Below are 16,622 nucleotides of genomic sequence, written 5' to 3' on the forward strand. Positions count from 1 at the left end.
ACAAATCAGCCAGAGTAGGTAAATGAGAAAAAAAACGAAATCCCAGAACAACTTCCCTCCACCCCTCCCTTCTTCCCGGGCACAACTTCACTCCCGGATTTTTCCACCAAGCCCCCCCAGCGGCACAAGGGGGACAGGGATGGGGTTTACGGTCATCACATGTTATTTTCTGCCGCTTCACCTCCTCAGGGCGAGGGCTCGTCACACTCTTCCCCTGCTCCAACGTGGGGTCCCACCCACGGGAGACAGTCCTCCACGAACTTTCTCCAACGTGGGCCATTCCCACGGGCTGCAGTTCTTCACGAACTGCTCCAGCATGGGTCCTTTCCACGGTGTGCAGTCCTTCAGGCACAGACTGCTCCAGCGTGGGTCCCCCACGGGGTCACAAGTCCTACCAGAAAACCTGCTCCATGGGCTCCTCTCTCCACAGATCCGCAGGTCCCGCCAGGAGCCTGCTCCAGCGCGGGGTTCCCACGGGGTCACAGCCTCCTTCGGGAACCCACCTGCTCCGGTGTGGGGTCCTCCACAGGCTGCAGGTGGATATCTGCCCCACCATGGACCTCCCTGGACTGCAGGGGGACAGCCTGCCTCACCAGGGTCTTCACCACGGGCTGCAGGGGAATCTTCGCTCCGGCGCCTGGAGCATCTCCTCCCCCTCCTTCTGCACTGACCTTGGTGTCCGCAGGCTTGTTTCTCTTACATGTTCTCACTCTCTCTCCGGTGGCTGTTTTCCGCGTCCCAACTTTTTTTTCCTTCTTAAAAATGTTATCACAGAGGCGTTACCACTATCACTGATTGGCTCGGCCTTGGCCAGCGGCGGGTCCGTCTTAGAGCCGGCTGGTATGGGCTCGCTCTCTCTCGAACACAGGGGAAGCTTCCAGCAGCTTCTTACAGGAGTCACCCCTGTAACCCCCCCCGCTACCAAAACCTTGCCACATAAAACCAATACAACCACCTTCTCAGCATGCATTTTTACTTTCTTCAGTCTCTTCAGCTTCCATCCACACCCACAGGCACCTGCAGAGCCCGCTCACACAGACTCACTCACACCACACAGACACTGACTGAATCCTGCACAGTTAAGGCTCAATACTCCAACTGGTGGAGCACATGGTAAGAACGAGGTCAGTCTCCCACAGACAACCAAACCAGAGTCAACTGGCCAGCCTGCTCCTCAGCCGGCTGTCCATAACTCGCAGGCAGAAAAAAAAGACTTCAGGATGCAGAATTTCTGTGGCTTGTAATAAAGTACATGTTCAGCTTCTACAAATTAAAAATCATGGTTTTCTAACTTCTATACCAACAGTTAAACCTCATTCCTAAGGAACAAAGGTAATTTGCTTTTAGCTTAACAACATGGTTGGTTGGAAATTATCTCAATCTGGCTATTTTTTTTTTTCTGTACAGAGAAAACAATACTTTATTTGTATCTGTGGGGTTTTTTGTGTATATACAATTCTTTTTTATATATATTTAGAAAAAAAATATATACAGGTGTTTGTATACATAGTGACTGAAAGAAGCAATGTCCTAAAGCAAAGAAAATGTTATTTGGAATAAAAAAAATGTAAACTGAAGTATGTGAACTAAATTACGTAATATTTTTTTGCAGACCCAGAAACAGACTGTCCTGTAAATACAAGGTTTGAGATTACAGATATGCTTAGATGCTGTGCTAAGGAAGAACCAGCAACTTTTTTAAATGCAAGGAACAGAACTACATACTAAAATTTTTAAATCCTCAAATGTGAATAAATTATATTCAATAAAGTAAATCTTTGATATTATTGTAATGAGATCAGCATGGTATTCTCAGAGATACTCATATTACTTTAAAAATACTCATTTTAATCCAAGAGCCCCACAAGGCAGCTGCTGACCTATCTGTGCTGGGATGGTGTAAGTAATTATAGGCTGCTGGCAACCAATTATTGGCTGCTGAAGGACTGATATAAAGAATTTGAGAGTTAAGAACAGAAACAGAATTTGTGCCAAATAACACATTTTAATGGGAAACAGACTGTTATAGTCACTCACTATTGGCAATCTCAGTAAGGAACTATCTTGTTGATAAAAATTATTGCATTCAGAGAATCCTAAATGTAGTACCTCAAGTATTTAACTACTAGTAACGCAACACTAAGCATTTAACTAATAGTAACGTAAGTAATTCACTTAAGAAAGCCCACACAAAATCAAAAGGATTAAGTCTATCTTCTACTGAGCAAATCAACGTAACCACATTTTAATGCAGCCAAGGAGGCGGAGAGGTATCAAACCATGAGCATAAATTTAAAATTGTTTTAAAAATAGCTAGTTTGGGGGTTTAGACTACACTTATTTGCTGTCTTTAATAACAGTCCTCAAGAAAAGGTAGAAATGTTGCTTATTCTGTTTACCCACTTGATTTTTTGCAAACGTTGGCTAGTGACAGAAAGCATCGACCTGATCCTGTACACTGGGCACAGGAAAACATGTCTTTCAGGGCCCTACGCTGCAATCCCTAAAGCACATGCTCAGTTTGAGCACGCACAGTCCCCTCCGTGTTCAGTGGAGCATCAAACTCTTCCTGCACTGAAAGACGCTATGAGAGCCGAATTTTTTCAGGGCTGCAGTAACAGCAGATGCTTTAAAACACTCTTTGGATATTTATTCTGCCTGTTTCCCAAAGTTTATTACTCCACGAGCCGTGAAAGATCAGAACCACAGCTCTGGAAAGACTTGCTATAGAAAAGAGAGGGGAAAGAGAGAGGCAGGACAGGTTAAGGAGTGGAACTGAATGTCAGGAGCCAGCCCAGCAGTGTTGGCCATGCAGAGGCTCGTTGGTGCCATGGCCGACCAGGAGATCCAGCAGCAGGAGATGAGTACTCACCAGATCAAGGAACGCTTTTCTCTCCAAGTCGAGTGTTTGGACCCGTGCTCGCAGCGCCAGAATTTCCTTGTCCAGTTTGCTGTTCTGCTCCATGGCCTTCTGTAGCTCAGTCCTGTCTGTACAGAACAGAAAAAAAAGGTCACCAGCACTGGTTTGGACCTTGACCTCCACCAAGCTCAGAGGGGAGCTAACACATGAATAAGGGTTCTGAAATTGCATTGCCGTTATGCACAGGCGTATGTGTGCAACAGCACAGAGGGGAGTTCCCCGTACATATGGGAACACATTCTCTTACTCACATAGTAGAGGTTTATGTTTCTGGAGATCCAGATTCAACAGCAGTGCTATGTTTATTACAGGAGCACAGCAGACTCTCCATAGTTATTCCAGAGATTCAGTTTACCTCTAGATCATGGCAAATGCCTCACCTCAGATATTTAGGTACGGGTCTGACAGACAACTAGGGTAAGCTTTGAAAAACCCAAACAGCCACATTTCTTATTTTCATCCTAAAATTCATTATTTGCTACGAGCAGAAACACAGTCACAGTTAATGTATCAGTGTTGTGCTAGCATTAATATTTATGAAATGGCCTGTACACTAAAAATTATGGTTGCATACCAACCTTCAAGTCTGAATCAATAAACATATGCAACCGTCACACCAATTAATGCAGACTACCTAGTATTTCAAGTGCAAGAAATAGGAAAAGATGTTTGTATTAAAAGCATATTGACATAAACATGTCCAAATATACAGTGGTATCCTAATAAAAACTAATGAGAAGACAGTTTTTCTTACAGAAAAGGTGAACAAAGATTTTTCCCTTTTCAGCTTAATGCTAGGCACAGGAAATTTCAGCTTAAATTTGACTTTTATTTAGGCAAAAATAAAAACATATCTTCTTTCTTGTTGGGAGAGGGTGGGGAACCCAACTCTGCTTCAAACAAGGATTTTGATACTGGATTTTCAGTTTTGTAATTTAAAATAAAAGGCAAGGAACCCCTTCTACCAAACTGTTCATTTTGCTGAAAAGCCCATTTACAACTACAGAAAGCCTTGGTAAAATTCTGGATCTTCTCCGCTTGTAAACAGTGTGACTTACCACTCTCTCTCCATTCATTCACCCCTTCCTCCCGGCTCTCAGGTGCTTGCAGGGCTGACCATGAGGCTGATTCTACAAGGATAATAAAGAGACAGTTTTGCTGTGGCAGTCCATTTGTACGCTGCTGAACGCTAAACTCTGCAACATTTTTAATGCACTTTGTTAAATATAGAGTTGAAGGAAAATGAAACAACAAAAAAAAGCAGCAGCTAGCTAGACACACAATTTAAAAACTCTAATCACTGAAAACCCAATAACTGGGCTACAAACTGGCCAGGAGCAATCTTGTATTTTCTCTTCAATACAGGCAAGCAGCTGCAAGTTATCATTGAACGAAAATACACTAAGTGGAGTGTTACTAAAGATCAGAGATTTCATTTTAGGTTTGTATTAGAAAATCAATTTATTTATAGAGCAGTTGCTTCTGAAGCTCATCAGGAGGAGAAGGCATGTAGATATACACCATCGAGGAAGCCACTAAGATGTTATAACACTAATTTTGCACACTAATACTTGCGGCATAATAAACCACACAGACATAACAAGCATTAAACCCTTACTCACAGTTTGGAAAGCCTTATATTCATTTGATATTTAAGAAGATTATAAATACGCAGGCTACAATCCACTGAGAAGAGTCGCACACTGCAGCCCGTCCATGATCTGGAGAAGCAGTACTGTTTGGAGGCTGCAATACAATGCTCGCTCCATCCCCAGGGACGCACGTGTATCAATCGATACACAAAGCAGACGCCCACGGAGTGCTCATTTCCCTGCCTTTGATTAAAAGGCTGAAAACAATGATTTTGGAGGCTGACTAGAAGGTTTAGCTAGGTCTGAGTGTTGGGCATGAGCTGTGAGGTCAGCATCAGGACCTGCAGTTCACACATAAACCCTACCCAGGTGGTACCAGTCTCCATAAGTCAGTCAGTCTCTGCAAAGGCACATGGGGCAGGAACGTTATCTCATCAGATTTTGCTGTTCTCCACTGAAATTCTGCATCACACATTTTGGGATAACATAAGTAACCAAGAGAAAAAGCATCCAGAAATCAGTGTTTTGCTTGGGAAATGTCCTGTAGGAGGTAGCAGTGAAGTACCTGGCTTTAAGGACCACTCCAATAGGAGTTTTATCAAGTAGTTTGATTTCCCACCAGAAAACTGTTTATTTTTACAGTCAGTATTTAAAAATAAATGTAATATTTACAGGCTGGTCAACAACAGTTATTTCAATGAGGAGGTTAAGCAAATATTAGCAGTGATAAGAATCTAACCAGTCACTTCAAGACTGCTGATAAGCTCCAGTTAACAGCTCCTAACAAGGCAGCATCCCAAACATAGCATCTGAAGAACCTAGAGATGAGCAGTCCAGCTGTGCTACCACTGTGTACAATATACTTCAGCTACTCTGTTTCTGGACCAAGTCATGATTTCCTCTCCATCCCCTCCTAGGGCATGAATTTCTCCCTGCATATGAGCCAGGGAGAGGAAGTCAAGACCCTGCTGCTGTAATCACAGATCAGATAACCCCGTGTCTCAGTTTTCCCCACTCAGAATTAATTGATTTGTGACTGTTAACAACTGCATTCTGATATCCTAGGTACAGGATCTCAGGCTAACATCTGACACTGATTTTTCCACATTACAAGCAGAGAGGATACAGGACAGCCTGCCTCCAACTCCCCTGGGTGAGAAGTCCAAGGCTTACACTAACCAGGGGTGGTCTAAATGCAAGCCAGTAATTAGGAGTGGCATGCAGCCACAAAAGAAGCGCTTACCGATTCTGCTCTGCTCCTTTCTTTGTGCATCCAGCTCATCTGTCAACCTCCGGATCTCCTCCTGGGCCATCAGCAGCCTCTGTGTGGCCTCATCCAGATCTCGTTCAACTCTTGCACGTGATGCTTGTTCCCTCTCCAGCTCCTCTCTGTAGAACTAAAACACAGGGGCTAATGCTCCAAAAGAAATGAGATAACCCTCCTGGCGATGCAACCACAAGGCAGGTCCCCCCTCTGCACTACTCCTGGCCCACCAGAACAGGGGCAGCAACACAAACAGAAAGCAGGTGAACTCGGGGAAGCCACTGCAGAGGCAAGAGACAGACACACAGTGAATAACGCTCTTCACCATGGGCACATGCCAAAAAGCAGGTGCAGACCAGCATGCTGTGGCTGTTTTCCTACACAAGGCTCTGTTTTTCCCTCCTCAAGACAATGCCATTAATTACAATGCATTTTCAAATACATAATATATGAGGTTTTCCAAGGAGAGGGCTCCACTACACCCCATGACAGTTTGGTCCAAGGACAACTAAATTCTGCACATTTGTGGTCCCATGGCTGTTGTGAGAGCTAGCCCCAAGCCAGCCTCATGCTGCTAACCTCCTCTTCCAGTCTGCACTTGATCCTAGAGTGCAGGAGAAAGACACTGCTCCCACTCACCTGTGATTCTGCAGAAAAGTAATTTCAGCTGATATAAAAAGAGCTATTTCTCACCCCCTTGACTTTGGTCCACTCATCTCCATACCATTAAAGGCAGGTAAGTGCTTATAAGCCAGCCCTGACCCAAAGCTGGTGAGATGTTAACCCTGACTCTCAGCAGAAGCAATTAACTCATGCTTAGCACCAGGCTCATGTGGTTGCACAGCCTGAAGTTCAGAACTCACTCACATCCCATCAGCTAAAAACAATAAAAAAACCTCACAGCATGCTCAAGAACAGACCCACTGCTTGAAATCTAAACTACACACCATGTCATCAGCAAGAAACTGTGCATACGTATTACCTTATTCATTGTCTCTCCAATAAGCTGCGCAGATTCATGCTGTTGTTGGAGTTCATCTTCTAGTGACTGATGAACATGACCAAACTCATCCTTGCACTGAAAGAGATTTTAATAAATCACCACCACCAGAAAGCATACTGCCATGTATCCCTCAACACCAGTGTGTAGGATTTGCAGTTTCAACATATCTTGATTAGAAGGGGTTTTGTAATCATACCTTATATTTGAAGAGAACATTTCAACCAGACTTATCCCAAATCCTTGTGAAAATCCCTCAGTTGTCTCCGCTAGTACCGGGAACTCCATGGGTTCACTATTTATTTTTTTTTAAACCTCTGATCTCCTTGGCATCTTCCTTTTAGAGCCTGTAGGCTCAGCTTTGCCCAAAGAAATGTATTGGGGCTGAGCATGCTTGACTCACTTTATCAGAGTAACCCTGGCTTACTTCCCCATGTCCCTCTCTTTTGAACCACTTATCAAGATAATGGATTCCTGCTCCCCTGCAGCCTGCACACATAAACCAGCATCAAGGATTTGCTAATGCTCAGGAGGTTGGTTGTCATTATTTTGCACCTTGGCTCTAGAGAGGTGAGTGTGCTTGTACATGCCATGCCTTCTACCAGAGCTCAGAAAGCACTTCCCCATGTATATATTAGAGATGACTACACAAAGATGCATGTTTGTACCCTGGCTTTTTGCATTAGGGAGGATGCATCAAAAAAATCAATTATGCTTGAGCAGTCTAGCTAAAAGCTGCATTCATTACTGTAACAGACAGGAACATATCTGGACCTCCAGTATAAGAGTGAAACAAGTACGTAACAGGTCATTTGCGAATAAGAAAGGCTACACGTTCCAGTAAACAGAGTAACAAGAGCAATTAACCTATTAACCTGTAACACTGCTGTGACTCTAATGATTCTGTAAAACAAGTGTGATGCTACCCCAAACAATGGAGGGCTTAATCAACAGTTTCTAGTTCACAAGCATGGACAGCAATGACATCATCTGGGAAGAATAAACAGTCCGCTTTAGAGGAACTGTTTTCCTGAAAAATAGATCTCCAATATATCTTTCACCTGGTTTTAAAAATACAGAAAACAAGGTGCCCAGTATAAGAACTGCAGAGAAGTTGCATTTGATTAGAAATGAGGAGCATTAAGCTTATAATGTGTTTTGATCATGCAAGAATACATTTTCCTTTAATAAGTCTCATTCCTCTAAACAGCTGCAGGAAAAGTGGGTCAAAGTCAGGTACTTATAGGCCTGTCTACCTACTAGGGGACTCTGGCACCATGTACCAGTAGGAATTCAAGTAAACTCCACATTGTTCTTCACACACAGACAGCCTATATTATTTCCACGTACAAGACTTTGCCTTGGGGCTCTGTCCTTCACCCAGCCCAGGTGCAACAACACTCTCTCCATCTTTATTCAGCATTCAAGACCAGTCTTGTTACAGAAACATGTTCATTACAGGATCATTAGAAAGAAAGGTCCTGAGAAGGGACTGCTAGCAGAAGTCAGCTGCATCCTCAGAAGGACGAGCTCCACGCAAGAAGGTTTGAATTCAACACCAGACTTGCAGGCATCTGCATCCTTCATTTGCCCTGGCCCTACTTTCCTTACTCAGCTGTGGCACTGAAGGAAGAGCAAATCCAGTCACACCTGGTAAACGTTCGGTAGCAAATACAGTTAACTGGCACTTAATTGGAAGGTTACAGCTCTGTCTCCCCTTTTTAACTACAGTGGGGTTTCTATTATGCTGGTCCATAGGAAAAAATGGTGTGTTGGCAGCAAACATTTGTACCAAGTGACAGCCATTCACGGGCAGATTATTCAGGATTTGCAGAGAGGCATTTTGTATCCAAGAGCAAGAGACAGTGCATTAGCGAAGTTTCTCTGCCTCACTGCAAACAGATTCTTTGATTCCAAGGTGGCTATTTACATCTGAAGGTGTTATTGTACCATGGATGAATCCTGAATGACACCCAGCCCTACAATAGTTAGGCAGACTAGGGCTCTCCAGCCAGAAAGGGATGCCCTTCAGGTCAGTAAAAATCCCAAGTGGCACAGAAAAGGCAGATAAAAAGGCAATTGTTCCCTGCCTCTTAATACAAGAGCTGGAGAGCATCAAACAAAGCCAGGAGATGGTAGGTTGAAACAAAGGAACTTCATGTGACAGTAGCTGAACTGTGAAATTCCTCACTGTTAAGATATTGAGGATATTAAGAAAACTGCATGGGTTTAACAAGCCACCAAATTCATGGAAGATAAAAATTAATCAAGGACTACTAGACACAATGATATAGCCTCTGGTTCAGACACTGCACACCACTGGAGGCAAGGAGAGCATTTGTGATGAACTATCACAACATATTTGCCCTCCTATGACACTGTCTTCTGAGGTTTTGCATTTGCCTTCTGGTGAGATGGCACAACACAGCCCAAACCAAGCTGAGCTTCGCAGCAGGTCTGCCAAGCCTCCCTCCTTCAGCGAGCTCGCCCAAAAAAGGCCAATAAGCTTTTGAACTCCAAACCAGTTTTATCAGAATGAAAAACTAGAAACTTAAAACTGTAGAAAGTTCAAGACAGTGACAGAAGATGAGACAGCAATGAATTGGTCTTCCACCTGCTTGTGTCCCAGCCAACTCCAACTTCAAGGTCACCAAACCCTGCCAGTCCTCTCTGTCCCCAGGAGGGCTTTCCTATGAATCCTGGCTGGCTGCGCTTTGCAGGGGCTGCAGCTCCTGGCCCTCTTGCATCCCCCTTGCAGCCTGGAGCCTTCTCCCCTAAGCTCACCCACTGGGTCCCCAGGCAGGAGCAACCCCTCTCCCTCCAGACAGGCAACCTTGCCTGGAGACTTCTGAAGCGGCAGGAGGAGACTGGGAAAAAGAAGAAAAACTTAACACTGTATCACAAATACTGCAGGGCTAAACAGGCTGTGGACCTGACCCAGTACAGCAATTTTTGTGCTCCTGTACATCTGACAGCCATTGCTGTCAGAATTAAGTTATGGATGAGGCCAGTAAGCACAGCAATGTGGAATAAACAGCTATGAGAACCAAGCAGTTCCTGGGCTCCAGTTGCCTGAAATGGCCATATTCAGGAGTAGATGGAAGTCAGGGGCCTTGGTGGGAGGGAGATCTCCCTAAGTGAAGTGATCGGTCACAAACTGTCTCTCCAACAGACAGTAGCTGCTGCTGCTCCTCCACCGTTTGTCAGTGCCCTTCATCTCGACCTCAGAAAGCAAAAAATCAAGACATGGATGGTCCTCTATAACCTGCCAATCATCAAGTCATGCTGTGAAATTTATTTACTGAACTCAGTTTGTAAGCAGAGGTTTGCTTAACTTCCATCCTCTAGCTCAGCAGCTAGAAGACAAGGGAAGAGATTTTCTTAAATTAATGATTTTCAGGGGAACTCGGTCATCTGAAATTAAATACTGGATCATCAGGAAATCTGGATTAATAGAAAGTCATTATTGCTCAGTGAAGATCCTCAGACCAACTATATCACACTCTTCAATGTTCTCTGTTAAAATTAATCCTGTTCACTATCACTATGCAAGATGTGGGAGCAAATCAAGTGTAAAGACACAAGTGTGAAAACTAATAAAGAAATGAACTTCAGCATTAAGAATCCACAGCGTCCTCATAGATAGGAGAAATATTTTTACTTTAAAAAGTATCTCAGAGACATCCTTTTCCCCAGAACACTTTCAGTCAGCCTGAGAAGCTAAAGCAGGAGGTACCTGAAGCTGTGCCGCACACAGCCTGTCTATGTAGCTGTGTGAATTCAACTTCTGATCTGCAATCTCCAGTTTCTCCAGCAGCGTCGTTCTTTCCACCAGTAAATAAGCAATCTGTTCACTGGCATTACTGTGAGCTATTTCGGACAAGCCTTCCTGTTCCAGCATCTCCTCGACCTCCTTCAGCTGGGCTTCTGCAAGACAAGGCTTTCTGTGAGCAGAGGAACAAACGAAGCCCAATTCCTTCCAGATCTGCATCCTAGCTCCTCTAAACGCTCCCCACCACAACAGCCCTGGAGCTCACCAAGAGCTCATAAAACATGTAGTCTCTTCTCCTGCTTCTCACCTCCCTTTCTGCCTCCTATCCCCTGTTCTTATCTCAGCACCATTCCCACTGTCCCAATGTTTCTCCTGACATCTATTACCCTGCCTGCCAAGCAAGTGATAGGACCTGCTACGTCTAGACTGAGTTCTCCTGCCTTGTTTTAAGTAGGGGAGTTATTATGACCATTTTCTTCTACCCAGCAGCTAAGCTTCACCAACCTGGTTATCCTTGACCCTTTTAACCCTTAATACAGCTTGGTGGAAACAAAACAACAGATTAAATAGGCATTGAGAGAAACCAAACAGATGGACATGCAGTCACATAAACATTTTCTTTGGAAGAAGTGACATAAAATCACTCATATAAGCATATAAGCAGAGCATCACTATTTTCCTAAGGACTGTTTGGTAGGGAGGTAGATCTGAGTATCTTTTATTTTTCCCCATGCACAGCAGTGATGCGCAGCAGCACCTGGTGCACTGCGCACAGCCCATGGGGGAGATTGGGGTGCTGTATCCCATGTGATATGGTAGGAAAGCACAGTGGGGAACCAACGAGGGTCTGAAGCGGAGTTAGAGAAACAGCACCCCGTGGGCACAAAGGGACTCAGAGTGCTTCTTAAAACATGACCTTAGAAATCACTCCCTGAACAGGGTTCCTGACCCATTCCTCCAAAACCAGCTATAAACACAGGCTAAGGACTGCTTGTGGTAACACAGACCTGTTATTTGAAGGTCTCTTGTAGGATTAAAGGAGCAAAAAAATCGTTTTAGAGTTAAACTTCCAATTCTTCACCATTTATCCCAAAATTATAGCTGGGAAGCCTCTGTACTGGCCTCCAAGGCAAAGAGATGACAACGACCTTTGCAAGAGAAGTTGGTTTATGGCTAGGCATCATTGTGTTTGTGCAAAAAACAGTTGTTAAAAAGAGTCCCTCGTTTGCATGGTTGGAAATTTATCTGCCAGGAGAATATGAGGAACCTTTAGTCTCCCACATTGTCAGGGCAGCAACGCGTGCACTGGATCCAGTAGCTTGTTAAGCTAAGGAAGGGTTTTTCAAAACCTCCCTATGTAATTCATATCAAAAAGAAAACCAACAAACGCTGCTCCCAATTTCGAGTCCAAACCAGATTATAAAGGTTTCCAAGTGCTGTAGGGTAGGAACTGGGGGGACTTGTGGGTTTTGTATGGAGGAAAGAGGAATATTCATGCTCTTTCACTGCTTAGGGAGCTAGAGTTAGACACCTAAAGTTAAGCAGAGCAAATATTCCTCATACTGTTACACAGGATACATGCACAGCTCTGGACAAGTCTGTTCCTCATTTCCACACACTGGATTTAACAGAGGACCCAGTGCAATCACATCCTAAGGCTCAAATCAATCACATGTTTCCACTCTGCATTTTGCAGTCAGCTCTGTCCAGCCCTGTGGATGGAAAACAGCCTGTGGCTTCCCGTTCGCCTTCCCCTGTGGTTATAAATTACAGCTTGTTCAATGAAGAGGTCAAACATGGCTGACTTGCAGCTTTCCTGCATGAAGCTGAGCAAAACATTGCATTTTGCAATTTAAAAGTAGCTAGCCACTTGCTCCACATGCATTATGAAGAAACCACAGCTCATACTAAACTGAACTCCCCCTTGCCTCCAACCTACCTTGCAGTTTCCTCCCACATTTTTGCCAAATCCCATCTAAAATAAGCCAAAAGCAGATCTGCTTTATGGCCAGAAACGGGACAACCATCTCCATTTAGGACCAATGGTCTGAACTCACATGGCTGGCTTCTGCATTGACAGTTTCGCTTGCAAGTACTTCCCTTACACCCAACCTGCAAAACAATATTAAGCAGTATAGTTTGGGGTAACAGAACCTAGAAATTTTGCACAGGCTGAAGAGGAAAAAAGATTTGTGAGGATGAAGGGAGTCTACCATACACAGCACAGATTACCTGCTTGTAAAAGCCCACTAATTTCTTACAAGTATCTCAAACGCCTTCCCTACCACATCTAACATGTCCTAATTGAGAACAGCAAATGCCTCATACAAGCAACATTATACCAGTGCACTGATGTGTTCCCACTAGCAAGTATCTCCTGCGCCACCTCTGCAGTTGCTTCTTTGGAAGCGAGTTTTATATTTGCAAAGGTCTCTTACCCCAGGAAGTTTCTCAGAAATAAGCAGTTCACCAGTATCCTCACACCCACCACAGAAGCTGCATCCTCTCGTCCATGCTGGGTACGTTTAAGCAGTACAGCTGTTACAATAAACAAGCTCAGGCCACAACTATTTATTCTTTTTGTTTCACTTTTTAAACAAATTGAGGCAAGCCCCCAACAGCGTTGTGTTTTACTGCTATTACATTTGTTTTTCAGAAAGGCTTTTGGTAATGCAGCACATGAGTTATCGATCTGCCCTCCAAAAACACTGAGGCGTATTCGACAAGAACCATTGGAAATGGATTGTTAACTGCCTCGAGGAAAGGAAAAATTTCACTCTGGGCAGAGGTACCAAATGAGGTGAAGCTCAGATCAATAGCTCAACACAAAACCAGAAGTGGCTGCTCTCTGCAGTAACCCTTTGAGCCTGTTCCACCCAAGAAGTAAATGTGTAAGTAGAAACTTACTTTTTAGCATCAGAAACAGGTTTTAGCAGATCGAATTGCTCCCAGCAATCCTCAGACCAAGCAGAGCTTCTGATCTGTTTGGCTGCTTTTGGAAGAGGGAGCACGCTCAGCCCCGAGAGCCTACCCAAGTGATCTCCTGCATCTACCCAAGTCTTTGCCCCTTCCCTTCCTGAGCTCTCAGCTCCCCAAAGCTGGGACTCCCAGCTGCCACTACAAGCAAGATCAGGACAGATCCTGTCCATTCACAGGTCAGACCCCTCCTTTGTACCACAGGCTTGAACCAGCCTCTGTCCTCAACTGCCCCTTCCCATCTGAACTCATTATCATTTCAAGCCTCCCAAAAGCTCCCTACCACCATCCTCTGTTCTTGCCTTGTCCACATTTTTGTTTAACAATCCCAGTAGACCAGGGTCTGCCTTTCCACAAGAGCCTTCTCCAGCCCCATTTCCAGCCTCATCTGCAGTATCATCTTGTCCCTGCTAAAGACAACCAGCTGCCCTGCAAAAATAAGAAGGGGGGTAAAGACCCAGAGGACAACCAACTTCTAGTTCCAAGACCTTCAGCCTGTCCTACACCCCACAGGGCTCAGGAGGCATCTCTGGGTTGGCTTGCACAAACTCTGCTGAGAAGCAGAGGCCCAGGGAATAGACACAGCGATGCAGCATCGAACCCTGCAGCAGAGGTACATTAGAGACCTGGAACAGGCAAAGGCCTGACAGAAGTCTTTGAGAAAGTGCAGTAGCTAAAGCACAAGCACATCCATGTGCTCTGTGCTAGAGATGGCCAGTGGGTTTTTTTGTGAAGCAGCTGACCTGCGAAGCAAAAAGCCAGTCCCTCAAGAAAACAATCTACAAGCATCCCAAAACACACCAGTGCTGGCATCCCTCATTGCAGAGGACAGCCTGGTGGAAGGCAAGGCGTCATCCACTGCCCAGATCACTGAACTATCAATGCATATCACAGGACCACAGCTAATGCCATCAGTAAGGCAATAACAAGTCTTAAAAACCAAAGTCTGACAGCAATATCGCAAAGCAAATTCCTCCAGAAAGCTGCACAGAAACACCGTATGACACCAAAGCACTGCAGAACCACAAAAACCCCTCAGGGATGGCTTGCTTGCAATTAGCAACCCACTAGGGTAATAGACATGGATCTCTGTTTCCATTCGAGTGTTAATCATTGCTCAACAGCTACAAGAATCCCTAAAAAATGGGAAAAGTCCAAAGCAGCAGAGCCACTACGAGGAAATAAATGGAAACCCAGCTTTTGGGACATTTTTGTCATTCGCCTGCCACCTCGTGGGGAAGATGAGACAAGAACCAGTAATTAAGTTTTCTGCCACAGCTATGCTCACAAAGGCTCATTAGTCATTTAAACCCTTGCATACCAGCGTTTTCAACACTAAACGATGGCTTTACATGCCCAGAGGAACCAGATTTTCAGGCAGTGCTTAAGCACACCCATCTTTGAAAAGTCTCTCCCATCAGATGTGCAACCTGAAACCCACAGGGTGGCCAAAACTGAACAGATACTCAAAACTGCAATTGATTTCCCCAAACTCCTACATTTGCTGCCCCAAATAAAGCATGCGTAACAAAGAAACTGTTCAAGCTGTGCTATCACCCCCAACTTTACCTTAGGCCTGGGATAATACGCACCACAAAAGGAGTTAATGAGAATGGTGTGCTACTAGCAGTACTCAAAGCACAACAGAAGACTAGGAATGCTGAAGAAAATCAAGAACTAAACTCAGTAAAATATATCTGCCCTTACTGAAAGGGATCCCAGGGTTTGAGAGGAAAGCAAATTACCTGAAGTGAAATATAAGTGAAATACCTTCTTTTAAACAAAATGACTATACTAAAATAAGCACACACAAGTTTTGAATCACCATCACAAACACACCACTGTCCTTCAAAGTTGTTTTAAAAAACGTGGACTTTGTCTAAACCAAAGCCAACAGCAAATTCACTGACTTCAGTGGGAACACAGCTCAACGCTCCATTACCCGGGGAGTCACTGTCAAATAATTCAGAGTTTGAAAACAAACAGAACCATCAACTCTGTTCTCCACACAGCCTCTGGAAGATGCTTAGTGCAACAACAGAGCCACATGAAGTGAGAAACTGTCCAATTCACTGAATAAAGGCAGTAAAAGCAGACAAGAACCTCTAAGTCAATTACAAATCAGTTCTAGTATTTCATTAACACTTCTGCCAACCTCCCAAACAACATACCATGCAGACTGGTCTAGCAGAACTCACTGAGAAAGGCTGCTCTCCTCTCAAAGAAGCTTTAAACCAGCTCTGCTGAAAGACCTGTACACCACTACCTGTCAATGCATCTCCTCGGACCGTGTTTTGGAGGGAAAGGATTACCCCGCTGCAGCTGCAGCCGTGTCAGCTCAAGCCTGAGCTGTTCATTTTCTTTTTCATATTCGGTGGTGATAGCATCCCGTTCCTCCGTCAGGTTACGGACGTGACCCACATAGCTTTCCACCTAGAAATAAAAGAAGACATCGCTATACCTGAGCGCATTCACCAATGCCTCGCCAGCAAGTTGTTGGCACAAATAGCTCTTCATCCCCCACGTTTACAGAATAAACTCACACATCTGTAGGACACTACTTCTTTATGCCTTGGTAACATCTGGGGATGTTAAAAACTTGACTGAAAGTTCTGGAAGGTGGGAGGGGATGGAGGTACAAAGGTGCTGGGATGTGGAGGACTCTCAACCCCGGCTCTGTGGGAGACACTGGGCTCTCTAGGTGCTTGTTGGTACCCCAACACGAGGAACTGGGCTGCACACCCGTGAGTTCTTGAGGGCAAGAGAAAGCAGCTTTTGGCTGGGAACACCCGTGAACCTGCTGCCGCAAAAAAAGAGGGGGAAACGGGAGTGTTTAGGCCCGGAGGAGTTAAAAACCGACGGGTAACTCTGGCGCCTTCTCCCGGCCCTTACGTCTCTCATCTCCTCGGCCCGCCGCCGTTCCAGGTCGCCGAGCCGGGCCTCGGCGCGTCGCAGCAGCCGCCAGGCCAGGCCCAGCTGCTCCTCGGCCGGGGCGGCGGGGTCGGCGCCCTCCGCCCGCAGCCAGCGGCGGACGGTCTCTGCCGGTACCGGGGCCTCCGCCTGCGGGGGAACCGAGAGGAACCGTGAGCGACGGGGAC

The 16,622-nt window shown here is 45.1% G+C and overlaps 2 protein-coding genes across 4 annotated transcripts in view; both read right to left on the bottom strand.

The window, feature by feature from the left end:
* CCDC30 (coiled-coil domain containing 30) overlaps positions 1-16,491 on the bottom strand; it is a 37,597-nt gene extending 21,106 nt beyond the window's left edge. The window contains exons 1-7 of one of the 2 annotated variants that reach the window (XM_010577175.1): positions 16,417-16,491; positions 15,837-15,957; positions 10,513-10,703; positions 6,759-6,854; positions 5,756-5,909; positions 3,979-4,050; positions 2,873-2,988 (exon numbers count right to left, since the gene is read on the bottom strand). In XM_010577175.1, the coding sequence (XP_010575477.1) occupies positions 2,873-2,988; positions 3,979-4,050; positions 5,756-5,909; positions 6,759-6,854; positions 10,513-10,703; positions 15,837-15,957; positions 16,417-16,425 (759 nt within the window). In that variant the 5' untranslated portion in view covers positions 16,426-16,491. Of the gene's footprint in view, positions 1-2,872; positions 2,989-3,978; positions 4,051-5,755; positions 5,910-6,758; positions 6,855-10,512; positions 10,704-15,836; positions 15,958-16,067; positions 16,151-16,416 lie in introns of those variants that run through there. The other variant, XM_010577174.1, reaches the window with a different exon arrangement.
* Positions 16,492-16,500: 9 nt separating this feature from the next.
* Positions 16,501-16,622, bottom strand: part of PPCS (phosphopantothenoylcysteine synthetase) — a 5,289-nt gene continuing 5,167 nt past the window's right edge. The window contains exon 4 of one of the 2 annotated variants that reach the window (XM_010577178.1): positions 16,501-16,584. The gene's annotated coding sequence lies outside the window, so the exon portion shown is untranslated. The remainder of the gene's footprint in view (positions 16,585-16,622) is intronic. The other variant, XM_010577177.1, reaches the window with a different exon arrangement.

The sequence above is a fragment of the Haliaeetus leucocephalus genome, unplaced genomic scaffold (genome assembly GCF_000737465.1).
Source record: "Haliaeetus leucocephalus isolate CR32 unplaced genomic scaffold, Haliaeetus_leucocephalus-4.0 Scaffold556, whole genome shotgun sequence".
Classification (NCBI taxonomy): Eukaryota; Metazoa; Chordata; class Aves; order Accipitriformes; family Accipitridae; genus Haliaeetus; species Haliaeetus leucocephalus.